Genomic DNA, 17,536 nt, shown 5'->3' with positions numbered 1-17,536 from the left:
TATGCAACATTTTTTATTTACTCGCGATATTTATAAACTCGTAAATATAAAAAAAAATAAATAAACGTGCTATGAAACAAACGTACCTCAATTTGATCTGCACCTGCGCCGTTTCCAAGCTCATCTCGCCAGAAGCCAATGGGTCCACATCGGAGATGAGCCCGGACAGTCTTTTCCGATTGGAAGCCTCGAAAACACCCGAGTCGCCGGCAACGCTCTCGTCGGAGACCGCAGCGGAAACGGATCTAGTATTGGTGCCAGAACTGCTGGCCCTTGACCTAATCCCAGTCGGCGGCGGTGTCTCGCTGATCGGCGACAACGGGGGCGGCTCTTGAGGTGGTGGTGGTGGCGCTTGCTGCAGCTGTAGCAACTGCACACTAGACGCGCCAGGCCTACCTAGGCCACTGCCCTGTGACATGTTGCACGACTGCAATTCGATGGGCGGATGCGGGCCAACCACAAGCTTTAGGCGATCCTGCGAATTGGAAGAGCACGATTGCTCCTGCTGTTGCGGTACTCCCTGCTGCTGACTGAATCTGAGTTCTGTCAAACGGTCTTCCAGTTGATTCCCGTCGAGATGCGACGCAGCGGTTGCACCGCCACTAGCCGTCACTGCCGCCGTTGTCATTGTCACGGGCGCCACTCTTTGATGCTGCCTCCTCTGCAATTCCACTTGTTCGTAGGTAGGCGGTGGACCCATCGGTGCATTCTCGTATAACGGTGACACGGGCGGACTTACACTCGACAGACTCGATCTCGGTGAGAGACTGGGCTGAGATCTACCAGGCGAAGGCGTGCCAACGAGATTGTTTTGTTCGGAGCCGCGCAACAATCTCTCGACGCGTCTGTGCAGATCCACCATGTCGACCGGTCGTTCTTGTTGCGAGCCGACAGATCCCAGACACTGTGGACCGCCGTAAATGTCCGTGAAGCTAAGCCCGGAGCTGAGGGAACCTTTGCTGCTAGTCGTGCTGAGACTACCGAGGCTAGAACTGCTGCTCACTGATAACGTGCTAGCGCTCAATGTTTTTAGCTGGCTCTCTAGCATTGCCATCGATCGCAGAGCGTCCCTGAGTTGTTGCAACAACAACTGCTTCTCCTCGTGGAGCCGCACGCGATCGGTGATGGTTTTGTTCGATAGTTCAAAAGCAGTATTAAGATCCTGCTCGAGCCTACGAATCTCGCATTGGATTTTCTTCATATCCTGTTGCGTTCTCGTGCGCGGTGTGATACTCCGCAGTTCTCGCAGCAGCTGCTCCTTCTCCTGAAATAGCAGCAGCTTGTCCTTATCGCTCTCGGTTTGACCTGGCGTCACCTTCTCTTCGAGATCTGCCAACTGTTGTTGAATGTGTTGAATTCGCTTTCTCGCCTCATCGTATTGCAATCTTATGCGCGCCATTTCGGCCAATCGGGTCCCGATCGGTACCAATTCACCCGAGAGATCAGTCTGAGAAGCCGTGCTAAGTTTCTCTTGCGGCAAACTGAGCGTGCTAGCTTCCGGACTACCCTCACACAATTGCAGCCTTGTCAACTCGTCTTTGAGTTGCGCCAACGACTGCATCAATTCGGCCTTCTCTTTCTCTCCGGAACTCAAGGACTTTTGGATATTACGGAGTTCGGTCATGATGGCTTGTGCTTCCATGATATTGTAGCATCCATGATGGCCGCTCAATTTTTGCTCTACACTGTAAAAAGAAACCATTGACAAGAATTAGAAATATTCACACATAAATGTTATAAATAATTAAACATTTGTGTAAATAATTGCTGGTAAAACATTTTGTATATAATACGGGCTGATACTTTAGAATTTTTCAATTTATATATGAAATAATATTATTTGTTATTAAAAAAAGCACAAGTCAAAATCTTGCGCGAGATTCTTCTAACAGAATGCATAGAAATAATTTTTATAAAGATTTACACTAGATTTTATATTTCATAAGACAACATTAAATTATTAATATTGTCTATTAAAAAAATTAAATAATATAAAAACTTGTTTTTAATTTCATCGATTAAGGTTTACACGTATTATACCTGGCGAGAGTATCCACTCCTCGTTGCGTGCAGTTCATCTCCGCTCGAATCTGCTCGAGTTCTCGTTTTAATCGAGAAACTCGGCTCCTGGCGAGTGCCACGTCGGACTTGAGCAGGTCAGGGTCGTATTTGGTACTCAAGGAACTCGAGCTGGAACATACTGTGAACCACAAATATTCGTCAGTACTTTTTGACACAATTTACCTACATCTATTTATATATTGCAATCTATTTAGATTAAATATTTAATCGTGTATTAAAAATACGAGATTAGAGAAAACTGCCGCTTATTTCTAAATTTACCAAATTTCTGAATTTACAATTTATAATTTCGTTTTAGTAGACGGTATACTTTTAAATAATGATATAATCGATGAGAAATACTCACAGATGACTGCATGTAATGTAAGCATGGCTTACTTAATTTAGGAAAAAATTATTAAAATTTGTTTTCATTAAAAAAATAATTGAAACTATAGAAAAACATATTTATTTTCTATTAAATTACTCACAACTTGTACGCGATGCGCCAAGGGTAGTCAGGGCATTATTAAGATGATTGTACTCATCCTGCGCCAGACAGAGCCTTTGCTGTTTTACGTCATAGATCTCCTTCTTCGCCTATAACACAAGAGTTTTATGATCTTTTTTAAAACAACTGTCATCACAACTGGTTCTCGTATCTACATTATATAACATGATACATTCATTCTTTTATTGATCCTAAGCGGTAAAACTACTATTTACTTTTTGGCATAATGTGTTAAGATGAATTAAGTAGGTAGGTACATTAAAAAGATAATAATTACAAAGGGGGAATAATCTACAAATTGTATAATTTTTTTCAAATGATTATTAAAATTGTAAAAATTTGTACTATATAAATTACTGATTTTAAATAACTTATTTATCGATTTATCATAAATTGTGTACGATCAAGTGTTAAGTATAAACGATAAATATATATGTGTACATATACAATTGAAAATTAAACGGAATTTTCGCCAAAAAGATGAATCTATAAAGCAGAGAATGTATCTTTTTCTAACATAAAAACTTTAAAAGATCCTTTCAAATGATTGTCGAAAAACGTTTCATTTTCATAGATAATTGGAATGAAATAGATGTAATATTTATCAAATAGTATCTGATAAAACGATGGAAAACATGATTAACGATGATTTAGATCAATGGTTTATGGATTATTTCATCTGATATTCCAATATATCATTGTATTATTCCAATATTTAAAAGAACTGCACCATTTCCAACGCAATAAATGTATCACACTAGATTCATATCGACACAATCGCGTTTTGACGCGAAAAAAAATATTACAGCTTCAACGCGTTTTGGCGGTAAATTTTGCAAAGCATCTCCCTTAAAAGAGGTAACGTAATTTTACGTTGCACGTTGAATCACAACAGAAGTACAAGTCGCACTTGCGTGTTATATTAAATCGAAGAACGCGACATTTACCAGGAGAATACTTTGAAATCTACAATTTCTTCCTTCCCTAAACGAATCCTTACATATTCGCAATAATAATACGCCGTTGCATCGGCGTCATCGGCGCGCTTGTAACACTGTTCCCAGTAGAATTTCTGTATCTGCTCATCGTTTTCGTAGTCGTTATGATAGCACATCCTCATGCGATACTGCGACACAACGTTCTCGTAGATCTGCTCTTGTTGCTGCTGCTGTTGATACTGGAGATACGTCGGAGACGGACGTTGCAGAATCTTGCGTTGCTGCTCTTGCTGCGCCTGCTGATGATGGTAATTGTCCACGTAACTACGGTACTGGTGCGCCGGTACGAGTACACAGAGGGTGTACTGACGGTCCATGCCGGGTACACGGTGGACTGCGCGCACTCTCTGCGGCTACGCAACGATGCCTTTCTTCCTCTTCTTCCTTCTTCTCTGCTGCTTTTTCCTCTTCTTCCTCTCCTCTTCCTATTTCTCTTCCACCACCTCCTCTCTTTTTCTCTCCGCCTTCTCTCGTTTCGCCGTTTCTTCTCTTCCTCCTCTCGATCCCGTCTCGTGCCCTCCTGCGCTCGTATACTCTCCTATTTCCTCTTTTCTCCTCACCTCATCTTCGCGAAGGCCTCCTCGAGACTGGCCGGTGTACGGGGCCCGAAATTCCGATCCCCACCTCCGTGGGTCTCAATTTTTAAGGGATCCCACCTTTTTTCCTCTTTTTGCCTTCTCTTCCTTCGCTTCTTGCATCGTCCAGCCAGTTCTGCCTGCCCCCTCTTCGATGCCCCTACCTACCTCTCCTCCGACACCCCTTTTACCCCCACCGTTACAACCTCGTGCACACAGCCTCTTTCCTCTCTTCAACGGAATGAAGCACGAACTGGCTCCGCGAACTCCCCCTTTCCCCTCTTTATTTCCTCCTCTGCTTCTTCTGCTTCTTCTCCTTCTTCTTTTCCTTCATCATCATCACCATCATCATCATCATCATCATCATCATCATCATCATCATCATCATCATCATCATCATCATTATCATCATCATCATCATCATCATCATCACCATCACCATCATCATCATCACCATCATCATCATCATCATCATCATCATCTTCTCCTCCTCCTTCTTCTTCTTCATCTTCTCCATCATCATCATCTCTTCTTTCATTCCAGAGGCTCTCTTCACCGCGTATTTTTCGTGCCGTCTCTCTCTCGTTTCTCGGCGCCCTCGAGCGCCTCTTTCTTATTCGGCGTAAAAAGACAGTTCAGATAGGATCGTCATAATCCGAACCCCGATAAACTCTGATTAGAAAAGGTGCATTAAAATTTGAATAGCGCAAGATAATGTCTCGCGTTAAAAACAAATCATTTAATTAAACTCGCGCTACGATTTGAGATATTTTCAAGCTGTCAGTTAAAGTGAAAATGCGTTTCAGATAAGGAATAAGGAACGCGACCGACATACAACTCGTACTGACATGTTTCAATTTTGCATCAAAATATTAAAATATTATATATAATATTATATAATATTGTACATAATATATTATATACATATACATGTGTGTGTGTGTGTGTGTGTGTGTGTGTGTGTGTGTGTGTGTGTGTGTGTGTGTGTATGTATACATATGTATATTATTTATTGCCACAATTTTTATCGAACGGCAAAAATTATATATAATTTGACGATGCACGCGAGATGTTTGCAAAAATGATAAGTAAAAAGCTGTAAAATATTATTAATGACGATAGAGGAAATTTTTCTAATGGTCATTGCGCGCAGGGCGGAAATCCGCGCTTATTATCACCACTGTAGCTCTCGAGAGCGCTTATTTTTTTCAGGTCCGCGGAATGTCCGATCCAGAAGCACAGGGCGCCCGAGGGCGAATGTATGATCCTGCACGATTGGTGGGGCGTAGCGTGCGCGCGGGTAGGAAGAAGGGGGGTGAAGAAGGGGAGAGGTAGCCAGGATCGCAGAAGTATCAGCGGAGGACGAGGACGAACGAGAGGCAGGACGGACGGAGGGGGAGGAAGGGGATGCGATGGAAGGGCGAGGAAATAGAAGGAGGAGGAGGAGGAGGAGGAGAAGATCCGGCGAGGTCACGGTACGACCCTGCTGAACGTGGTCGCGCATCCGTCGGGGCCCTGCCGTCGGTAGTAGAACCGACCTTGAGTCGCGCATTATGCCCCGTCCTTGTTGGAATTTCTGGGGCCCCTACTGGCCCATCAGCCGTGTCTCCGATCATCTAAGAGCAGGCCCGGGGCCAGGGCCTCGCTCTTGCGCGTCGCCCCACCACTCCCTGCCAATCGCGGAGTGGCTCGCCCATGGGGCTCCAGCGATATGTGCATCGGGGAAGAGCGCACGGATTTCTTCTTCCCCATCCTTCGCACGGTGCCCTCACGGGTCCTCTCTCCCTTCCTCCGCTCTTCCTCATCATCTCTTCCTTTTCGCCCTCGAAACGTCGGAGAGAACCCACGACGCCTCGCGCGCATATTTCTTGGTCTATACTATTATTGTCGAGGGAGCACGCAGATGGTATCGAGTACGGGCCGGTTCGTCCGCTCCGCGGAAAGGGGCTTTATTTTTCTCCCGCCTTTATGTTCACCTCATCCTTGTCTTCTTTCCCTGCTCCTCTTTCTATTCCTCCTTCGCCGTCGTCGTCGTCGTCATCGGGACGTGACAGCCGAACGACCTCCGACTAACGCATCCTTTTTCGTTTGGTGGACTTTCTTCCCTGGAAACTAATTTCCGACAGGAAATTTCAAGTCTGCTTTCAGATTCCAATCGTCACTCTCTCCAGTGTACAATCTTCTTCTGTAATGTGTATATATAAAATTGTCGACACATTCTTTCCTGATGTACGTCCTTGACATTGCTCTACTCCTTACTAAATTTTGCAAATAGCAATATCGTATCTCATTATTTCGCTATCTTCGATACTTGTCAATGCGATACAAAATGCATTCGTCATTCTAATCTGAAAAATTCAAAATTTCAGAACATGAAGCTCTCTTCCACAATAAATTCTACTTGATTTAAGAGCGACAAAATTTTCTGCTTAGCAGAAATAAAATAAAAGGAAACGCAAGATATATATAAATCGTTACACGCAATATACATTTGACTTTAGTATAAGCTTTTATGCCTCATTCGCTACATTCGTTTTGTTTATCATTCTTCACCTCGCATCCCTACTTTTCGCGATCATCCTCTATATGCCTAGGACATTTCTCTTGTCTCGAGAGAATTGAAAAGAAGGAGAGAAGAGGCTCTCAGGCGACAGCCGCATTCCAAGCGGGACGCCTAATACCGTTCCTAGCACGACAAAAAACAAAAGGTCATCTCGAAGGATACGAGGGGAGGAAGATGTGGCAGGATCATACGAGATGGAAGAAAAGCCGCGCGTCGTCGAACCAAGGAAGGGACGACAAGAGAGAAGAGAGACGAGAGAAGAGGAGGCGGAAGGCGTCTCTCGGATATATCCCTGTGCGCAAACGGCCGCGATTTATACCGCCCGAAGCACGCTATCCTAGAGCCAAATGCCTAACTGATTGCTGAATTCCATTCCATCGGCCTGCCCCTTCTCTCCTTTTCTCTCTTTCTCTTCCTGCTTCTCGCTCTCGCGAGCGCGCCTCCTCCGCCTCGAGAACGCTACGAGAACCGCCACGAACGTCGTCCTTTGCTCTCGTTCAAAATTCCAGCAGCTTCGATCATGATTCGAATTATTACTCTCCCGAACAATTTCATCTCCGATCGAGATCGGACATTTCTCACGAAAACTGAAATCAAAATTAACAGATTTTGCACGAATCAATTCTTTGTCGTATACTCATATTTTATTTTGTACATATACTAAATATAATGTCTATAAAGCATCACGAGCAAATTATACTATTGTTTATTGTCGTTTGTAGATGATAAAATTATCAAATTCTGTTTTAAACGAATCTATTAAGATTCAGTAGGGCGCTTTTAACATTCCTTTCAATTTTTCACGCCGAGATGCCTCACTAGCACTTATTCATACATACAAAAAAAGTTTCATTTCAAAGATCAGAGAGGAAAATTAAAGAGAATCGAAAGATGTTATAAATAAAGGGAAATTTATTCCTCAATTCTGAGTGAAAATTAATCATCCGATAGTCACTTTCCTTGCATTTTATTTTAATCCACATTCGTCGCTTGCGCACAAGATATCGAATGAAAAGTAAAATTTATCCGCGATCGATGTGACGTTTTCAGAAAAAGCAGGTGCGCGATCGAATATGATTTGTCGCGACGATCAAGAGTCGAGATATTAAAATATTCCGACGCGAGATGGGTCTCTTTCTCTCGATGGGATCAGACAAGATATCAGAGTTTGATGGTAGATGTACAATAATAATTAATAGTCACTCGACGAATAAACGTGTATGAATATACGTATAGATGTGCTATCTCGGCGCTGCGCGTACAGGATGCCTTCTGCGCGATGAAAGGACGATGTCCGTGCGCGAACGCGGAGCAAAGCGGAAGACGAGAGCTGTACCAGGAAGAAAATATACGGGGAGGCCAACGCGGGAATGCGTTTCCAAGAGGGGAAAAGACGAGGGAGGGTAGAAGCCAAGTAAACATGAGAGTTACGAATGAGGAAATGGAGTGAAAAGATGGAGGAAATTGGAATGCGCGAGGAGGCAGTAAAGTAAAATAAAAAGCTGCGACGAACGGATGCGAGAAAGTTTGAGAGAAATAGATAAATACGATAGAAAATATTGGAGGGGGGGAGCAATGTGGGAAAGTGTGCGAATAAAAGAAACGACAAAGGAATAAAGGCGGATAAAAGTATATCGCGAAGAAACAGGAAATAAATGGAAGGCAAAGACGGACGATGTGAAACGAGAAGCTGATCAAACGAATAAATATCTCTAGTTGAAGCTTGCTCGGAAAAAACAAACGAGAAGCGTAAAAAAAAAGAGAACGAACCACCTACTGTACGCTCGATTTCATGGCGATGTACACGAAATGTCATACGAGATTTCGCGTTTATATAAAATTAGAAAAAATCGTATACATTTTCTTAATTCTCGCTGACCCACATCATTCTGTACGCTATAAACGAAGAGTGCCACGAGAGTCCGACATGGCTGTGGTACCACAGGGCGATGATTACCGCGCGAGCAGGGAGCGAGTGCGCGAATTTGCACGAGGCGTACGAGCTCGCGATCTACGGGAAGCGAGATGGAGCGGATGGAGCAAACTTGAGGTAGAAAGATTGCGAGAGAGAAGAAGGAAAGAGAGAGAGAGAGAGAGAGTGAGAGAGAGAGAGAGAGAGAGAGTGAGAGAGAGAGAGAGAGAGAGAGAGAGAGAGAGGGAGGCCGCGGCACGGCTGAGGAGAAGTTCACATTGTAGAGAGTAATGGCAAGGAAGGAGGCCCGTTTGCGCGCGAGTGCGAGCGAAGGAACGACGGTGATGCTGGCGGTAGTGGCGACGGCGGAGGGGGAGGGATCGGAATGCAGCCGAGTGAGGAATTCCGACCCCTCCCGCATATTTATCTGAGCGCGCGGCTCGGTGGCGGAGGCAGCGGGACCTGGGTCGGGCCCGGTCCGCGGGACCCCCTTTTATAGCGCGCCAACCACGCGGGCCCGTGGAGGAGAGGGAGTACAAATAAAAGAGAGAGAGAGAGAGGAAGCGAAATAACAGAGAGAGGAGGAGAGGGAAGCGAGGATACCTACGAGGCCAGTGCCAGGCCACTACTATACGGCCTTAGCGTATAGGCTTATTCAGGAATGCCCGCGGTGTTTTGTAATTGGGCGCATTCGTAAGATTTTCTTGTGAATACGCGAGAAAGAGAGCGAGAGAGAGAGAGTGCTTGGCACGACGCGAGAGTGGGCCTTTTTTTCGGCGCCGTCTTGCTTTATTTAAGGTTTCTTCGATGTTTAGTTGTTGCCTCCGTAGTTGACATTTAGAATGCCTTTTTCAACATTTCCGTTCATTACTAGCAATGATGAATGATTCTTTGGCCGAATCGATTAAGTTTGAGTTCATTTATTTTCAATGCTCTTTCAACGGTATCCTTTTCTGAACCATTTCTGAACCAAATATTTGTTTTTTAAAAAACAGCTGTATAAAGCAATTTTGTATAATTTTTTAAATATGAAATAAATATGAATAAATATATGCGATTGAATGTTTTCTTTAATATTATTCGGAAATTACGTAATTTATATTACGTACTTTGTGCCCCAAAGATTAATTTACGCGCGAATAATCGCTACAAAAATACTACAAAGACGAGTCTCGCGATTCGCTTCCAATATTATACGAATTATAAATTTTACGACGTCCAGACGAGACAACGTCGCTCGAGTTTCCATCGGACATGACTTTCGTAGAATTCGGCCGTTGCTGCCACCCCAAGGCTGATGAGGACCCGACGATGGCCGACACGACGAAAAGGAAGAAAGAAAGAGGAACGTGCGTGCTCTCGAGATTAAAATGATTAGGTTTAGGGAGGGCAGGGAGAAGGGGGGAGAGGGAGGGAGGGGGGGCGTTGAGGGTCCGAGCGCTACCGGGCGCTCACGTGATCGCCCTGTGGCTACCGAATTCCGTATCAAGTGGGTCTCGTGTTTCGCTCAAAGGGCCCCTCTAAACAACCCGATCCATTTCGAGCGCACGGGGGTAGGAAAATCACTCGATATGCCCATGAACGGATGTAGCTTTGCGTTCTTAGCCCCTTTATACGATAATTATAACGTTCCTGCGCATTAATAATTTTAAACGCGCGAAAGAAATTTATATAACCGGGACGCTATATTTTAACGAAATGCGAAGTATCTCGTAAAGTGCAATTATCGTCTCTGTGCCTCGCAGATGTCTTTGCAAAACGCATCCAGAGATGTGACTCATATCACACTTTGTTCTCGATCACGCGCCATTCGAAGAATAAAGCCAACAAGTAAGATAAAGAGTGATTCGAAAGATTTAAATATTAAAAACAAATATTTTGCTCGCATCCTGCGGTAAGCTCGAAATCCATTTAAGGATCTCGACTTGTCAAAGATGAATTTCTTTTCAAATATACATCTTTAAAAAATAGACTTTTCTCGTATGAAAAGTTGAACTCCAAATTCTCTCTTGAGGAATTTATCATTTTAATATTTCCTATTCGTAGTATATTATGTAGAAAAAATATTTCACACACATACGCATACGTATATTCATCGATACGCGTGAATTTTTGCAAGCGTTGGATGGAACGCGCGAGATCAGTGATATCTGATTCAGATTTACGTTTGATGGAAGGAGGGGGAGAGAGAGAGAGAGAAAGAGAGAGAGAGAGAGAGAGAGAGAACGGAGGGATCGAGAGTAATCGGGCTGACGGTCGAGAAAGGAATTTCTTTGGCCGGACAGCTGCTGCCGAACAAAGGACGCGGGATATAAAAGAAGAGTTCCTCAGGGCGCACGTGGCTCCCGCGAGAGGAAGAGAGAGAGGAAAAGAGCGAGGAAGGAAAAGAGAGAAAAGAGAACGAGAGAATCTACGGCTAATACAAGAACCGGGTATATATTATATATATATATATATATATATATATATATATATATATATATATATATATACATACAGAGATATACATATACATATATATCGAGTACACACACACACACACACATATATATATATATATACAGAGATATACATATACATATATATCGAGTACATACACACACACACACACACACACACACACACACACACACACACACACACACACACACACACACACACACACACACACACATATACACGCGACTTGTTTCTTTGCTACTTTTTCAAAAGCTTCGTCCCCTCTCTTCCTCGCAATTTTATCTTTCTTTTTAATCATCGAAGAAAATAAATCGAGATTAAAAAAGTAAAATTTTTGGAAAATTGAAAAATGCTATTTATTTAAAGAAAGTTTCTCCTCGCGAAAAAAATTGTACTCGAAAGTTTCCCCCATCCCCTTTAAAAAATTAAGTATTTCTCCCTCTGTCTCTCTCTATCATAATTTATAACATACTTAAAATTTTATGACAAATTACGTCTTAACGATCCCATACATATAATATATCCCGTGCACAATTTCGATTTCTTTCGATATCGCGAGGTATCGGACTCGTGCAACTTTACGCAATCGGAGGATCGACTCGATTCGCTTGCGTCGACTGACGACACGCCGCTATGACGCACGCACGCAGTCCACATTCCTGCTCACAGAAGTCGCCACGATGCTCGATTCACACATTGCCCAAGTCAACGCGATTCGCTGCGCCGTCCATGCCGCTCCGAAAGCAACTTACTTTTGTATTAATGTACGTTGTGTATATCGCGAGAGTGAAAGTATATCGTGCATTCCGCAAATGTTATACGAGCGCGCGTCCACGCCATCGTGCGATACCACGCACGCGAATTAAGCTCTCCCTAATTTAATCGGAGATTCGTCGGCGAGAGGATAAAATAAGAACGCGCGCGCTGCGATTTCACGCGATCCGCGAAAAATTTCGGGAGAAACTATCCATCGAGCTATCCATCGTATCGGTTTCTCGACCGATTATTTCTTCGTGGAAAGTCAAACGGTAACGTTTCCAGTTGTAAACGACGAAAGAAAAAGAGGGAATCATTTATCGGAACGAGTCAAATTTCTCCTCGAAATGTAAAGATGTAGTAAAGTCTGGTTTATTCATCAATTCCAACAACGGACTCGTTGCATCGCGCTAAATATATAAGCGAAGCGCGACAGTCATTCATATGCACGGGCGCGAAAAGTCTTTAGAATCAGCCGAGGTGCAGCCGATTCACGATGAAAATGTAAGCGCATAAATAGACTAGCCGAATTAATGCGTCGCAGAAGGTATTTTCGCACCTGTCTCCGATGAAGATAACAGCTGATACGATGCCGACGCGCGATAGCGTCGCGTCGCGTCGCATCGCGCCGCGTCGCGCATCGTGTCGTGCCGCATTCCGATGCCTTCGTTCGCCTTCGTCTCGCGCCGCAAAACCAGCCCATCGCCTTTGCCTTTGTCGGCAATAGGCAATTAATTCAATAGCAACGCGCCGTTTAATCCTTGAGAGCGCGTCTCATCTACATATCGATCGTTAATTAATCTTCAAACTACACGTGATATTCGACCAACAGTTTTCGATAGTAAATTAGTCACCGACGAGAGCTTCAACTCCTCCCCCTCCTCCACATACAGAGAAAAATGTATACTGTGTGTATTCAAGAAAATATTATTTATTTTAAGTATATCATAAGTTTGTATATCCGCAAATATATCAAAGCTCACCATAAGCGTTAAATTTAATTAATATTCTGAATTTTAGTAAGTGCAGTATTTTAGTCAAGAATATTAAATTAAAACAAAAATTTGGTTTGCTTAGTAAATTTGATTTTTCTTTGATACAACTTTCAATATTCTTGAAGAGAAGATAAATTCTTCTTTCGAGTACATGATAATGAAATTTTCCAACACTTGTGATGAGTATATTTTAAGACTATTATCAAGAATATATTCTTTGTTGAAGAAAACTATTACTTAAAAAAAAGAAAAATAAACCGAGTAATCGCTTTTCTTGGCAGTAGAATGGTATTACTTTCTGTGCATCGCTATTCGATAAAGCATCTTTATCATATGACTTTTAAATTAAATCTAAATCCTTACTCTTTTCACGCGCACTGATATGTGTGCATAATATTCAGGTGCAATTATTCATATTAATGCATTTATTATTGCAATTATTATTATTATAATGACACCGAGATATCCGCGGTAGCTCTGTTGCTTTATCTGCCAGATGCAGCGAGATTTAACAAATTCCTGTCGGGGAAAGTTCTCTGCATTTTGCGTTTATTCGCACATACACGCAACATGTATTTGCGCGGCTTACACATTTAAATAAATATGCGTGAACATGCACGGACACAATCGCGCTTGCTTGGCGCGCGAAGCATTTACACCTTGCGTAAATCATACTCGTATCGGCACAAAATTACACGGCAATTAAAAATATAAAATCTCGATCTCCTTCGAACAATCGCTCTCTTATATCAGATATCAGTTTATTCTCTTTAACCGTCGAATCATCATTTTTTTTCCATATCAATCGTATATAAACGCATTCATTGTAACGATATCTAATCGAAAAACTACTAAATCTATATGTATGAAACGAAAATGTAATGTAAATTTCTTCCCTCGATTCAATTAATAATAAAATTTATCTAAAAAAATCATTCGATATAAAACACATTGAGATATTCAATCGCGAAATCCGTTTCGTTCAATCTATTTTTATCTTCTTTTTCGCGGTATTTTTATTTCTAGTTACACAGACAATATTTAATTGGATATCTAAATAGTTCAACTAATTAACTGTGCGAGGATAAGAATAAAAGAAAAGCGTTATCGGTACCGGTATATGATATCTGTACATCGTAAACAACGATACAATCGCGTACGCAAGACAGAACAATGCAGTCAAGAGGGATGATCATGACATGTCAAAAATATGGAATATCGAATGCAGAGCGCGAACAATTTGGTATTGTCGATGATACTAAAAAATAATGGCAAAAGTACCGATGCGATATACGATATCTCTTGACGTAATTATTAATCGTTGCCTCTACACAAATTGTCGCCGATATCGAGATACAAATTTGCGAGATTTCACTTGTGCGAATTCGAATTCATTCGATTCGCGATGCACGATGCCGACTCTGGTTACGAGATAGCAGCATCACGCACGCGCGTACGCGAGAGGCGGCAGGCCGAGCGATGCTGATATGAATGGAATGCGATGCTATTATCGGACCGCGCTCACCGATAACTCGTTACGTCGCGTCACGAGTCGGAGGAGATCGCAGGCGAAAGGTCGTGCAACTCCCAAAGACTCGCGTTTGAGGAAAATCGTGCGAATCTGCAGCGCGCGGAGGAATCGAACGCGTTTCTCTGGATTCGCGCATTTTTCTGCGACGCGTCATCTCGCCTCGAATGATTTCAATTTCTGCGCTCCGACAACAAGATGCATGTGTTTTATTTTAAGCAATTTATTTAATTATATTAATTTTGTATTCCTCGCTAAAGTAAAAATTTTATAGAGAATAAAAATAATATTTCTCTAATTCTTCCTCGATTTTGCACGGAATCAATTTTTAACATTGGTAATACATTTCAATATTGATTCGAATCGAATACGATTTATAAGCAAACGGTTCTTGGAATAATTGACACTTTATTTATAAAGGAGTAGAGTTGTCGCTAAAGTTTTTTTTTCGATGTCTATCGCTCATTGTTAGAAACGGTGTACATCCCGACCATTATCCGTCACATAAACACTTCAATATAACTTGAGATCGTATGATATATACATTGATCGCGACAATAGAATACAACAATCTATGCATAATAATTTCCGACATATTATCGTCCCTCCGACACATTAGAGCTGTCGTCGCATAAGTTGTAACATACGCTCAACAAGCGCCATGATTTATTATTCGCGCTGCAACATGAGAATGAAAATGTTCTGAGAATATTCTCTGAGAAAATTCTATGGGAACGGCAATTGTCGAGCGTATTCTCTCGCGGGGGAGAATATTCCGAGTATATTTCAAGAGTATTGTGGAAATCTTCAAGAATATAATGCGTACATGTATACCTTTTATTTATATATATGCGCGTTCTTCGTATATACTTATTTTTTCCTTCATTCTCAGATTCTAATTCGTAGATAATCTTTTCTGAATAAGAATTTTATGACAAGTCAGTGTTTTAAATATTGTTAAATATCCAGGTAATTTAACTTTACAACAACACACATTAAACTTTTCATAAAATTAAAACGCAATTAATTCCAATCCTCGTTGTGAAATATCGCATTCCTAAAGTTGTCGATACTTGAAAAAAATGCGCTCTTATCTTGGTATTTTTGTAGACCTGTAAACATGGACCAAAGGCATAATCGAGCCTTTGAACTTCATCGACATCCATAAATATCCGATGCATTCTCGACAAGGTCGCGGTCTACGCAGAACGTTATCAAGATTTTCCGATATCTCCTCATTCAAGAAGATCGTTTTATCGAGTGGCGCGACGCGTTACGAAAAAATCAATCGTCCTCAACGATAGGGATTCTCGAATCCGTCGATTAATTCATAGCATATTATGCATTTACTGCGTGTCTTTCGGTTAAAGATAGATTAAAGAGCCGCGCACTTTCGTTATTCGATAGACAATTACTCACCGCACAAAAAAAAGGATTCTTGTTTTGAAAATATATTTAGTTTTAACATGGAAATCTTGAAATGAGATTATATTGCGTCAATTAAAGAAAAATATAATTGCTTGAATAATTGCTTACTTGAATAAAGCCATTTTATAGAGTTCAATCAAGAAAAATATATTCTTACGATTTAAGATTTAATTTTCTTAAAGTATAATTAAATCATTATATATTCTTGGGATGACAATTGCAATATTAAAATAAGACTATAGTATTGTTGAAATTTAAAATTATTAATACTGACGATTATAATAAAAGATATCTTTTATTGTACGATATTTAAAAAAATTGCAAGCTACAAGAATTTAAAAAATATCGCTATCCATTTTTCCACAGAAAATGACTAATTTTTATTAAAATATTTTGTTATCGATATATGAATATTTATGATATAATTGACATCTTTAACTGTAGCTTCGAGGAAATTGAAAACACTGACGCTCAAACTATTCGATACCGCGTAAGAATATCGACGATTCTTTACGATTTAAGAATCCATAATCACGCGAGGCAGAGATCGGAATCCCTTTCACGTCGGGAATGCGTATATAACCCTTGCCGCGAGGGCCACGGCGCTCTTTCGGAGAAATCGGAGAATCCGATACCCCGGAGCATTCCACCGAGATGATTGTCGGGTGCTATATTGAGTCTTCCTGCGAAGGCCTTATCGTGAAAACGCGGCGGAACGTCAAAACAGTGGGGACTATCTTTGACTGAGAGCACGTCGAGTGCGAAGATCATCGCACAGTAGCCTTCTTATATTACCGGGAATTTAATGCGATAACTGCGTCACGGCCGCACAGAAATAGAGTCGTGATAAAAGATAACGTACGTCTTGTCGCAGATCGACGTATATAAGTATATGTATATCGGTGTCAGTGACTACGATACTCTGAATACCGAAACAATCATTTATCTCTCCGTCCATCGTGATTCATTTTTCTACGTGAACCCTGTATAAATACGCAGCAAACTAAAAGAGCTCGAGATTGAGCGAGAGTATTAAACATATTTTTATAGAGATTATATTTCTCTCGCGACTACTTTGTTATTCTGTTATTTATGTTTATTAACCACGAGTATCGATACATTGCCCGACGAATAAATGGCAGATTTTAATCTGAATTGTATTACGATATGCTTTGGAAAGACAATGCGGATATGTAATGCTTTATAGATATAATGGGGATAATCTTTGCTTCAAGAATCACTTTAAAGGAATGCGATTCCAGCAATTATCAGAGTCGTTTTAAAATAACAGAAAGGCGCAATTGACAGACACGAACAGTAGCCGTAGACGAATATGGAATACGAGATATTTAGTGGCTATTTAATTATCGCGGAGCAATAACGTCTCGATAATCGCGCTTTTCACATTCCTGTCTCGATAAGATAAGCGACTGCTCGTGATTCAATTTTGTTCGCTCCTCAGCCCAATTCACATATGTATTATGTGCAAAAATGCAATTATTAATGGAGTCGGAAAATACATGTCGATATCGATTCTCTCGATATGCGAATATTAGATGATATATCCTGACGCGCATCATGCATAATTTCAAGAGCATAGCGCGCTTAATTCACGATAAAGTCAGTTGGCAACAAATTGCACCGAGATATAAATCGACTCAATGAATGTCATCGTCAGGATATCCATCCTACTCGCGTTGCCAATGATATAATTTCTCTGACGTCGGACGTCGAACTCTAGTCTGCGTT

The 17,536-nt window shown here is 41.5% G+C and overlaps 1 protein-coding gene across 3 annotated transcripts in view; it reads right to left on the bottom strand.

Moving 5' to 3' along the window:
- The window catches only part of Kibra (WW and C2 domain containing protein kibra), a 54,514-nt gene that overhangs the window by 7,178 nt on the left and 29,800 nt on the right, over positions 1 to 17,536 (bottom strand). For 2 of the 3 annotated variants that reach the window (XM_083094173.1, XM_083094175.1), the window contains exons 4-6: positions 2,553 to 2,661; positions 2,041 to 2,200; positions 87 to 1,685 (exon numbers count right to left, since the gene is read on the bottom strand). In XM_083094173.1, the coding sequence (XP_082950299.1) occupies positions 87 to 1,685; positions 2,041 to 2,200; positions 2,553 to 2,661 (1,868 nt within the window). Of the gene's footprint in view, positions 1 to 86; positions 1,686 to 2,040; positions 2,201 to 2,552; positions 2,662 to 3,572; positions 4,254 to 17,536 lie in introns of those variants that run through there. The other variant, XM_083094174.1, reaches the window with a different exon arrangement.

This window comes from Camponotus vicinus, unplaced genomic scaffold, assembly GCF_025532165.1.
Source record: "Camponotus vicinus isolate PSW18456_S1 unplaced genomic scaffold, iyCamVici1.0 SCAF_3, whole genome shotgun sequence".
NCBI classification, from domain to species: domain Eukaryota; kingdom Metazoa; phylum Arthropoda; class Insecta; order Hymenoptera; family Formicidae; genus Camponotus; species Camponotus vicinus.
This window is presented reverse-complemented; position numbering and strand designations above follow the sequence as displayed.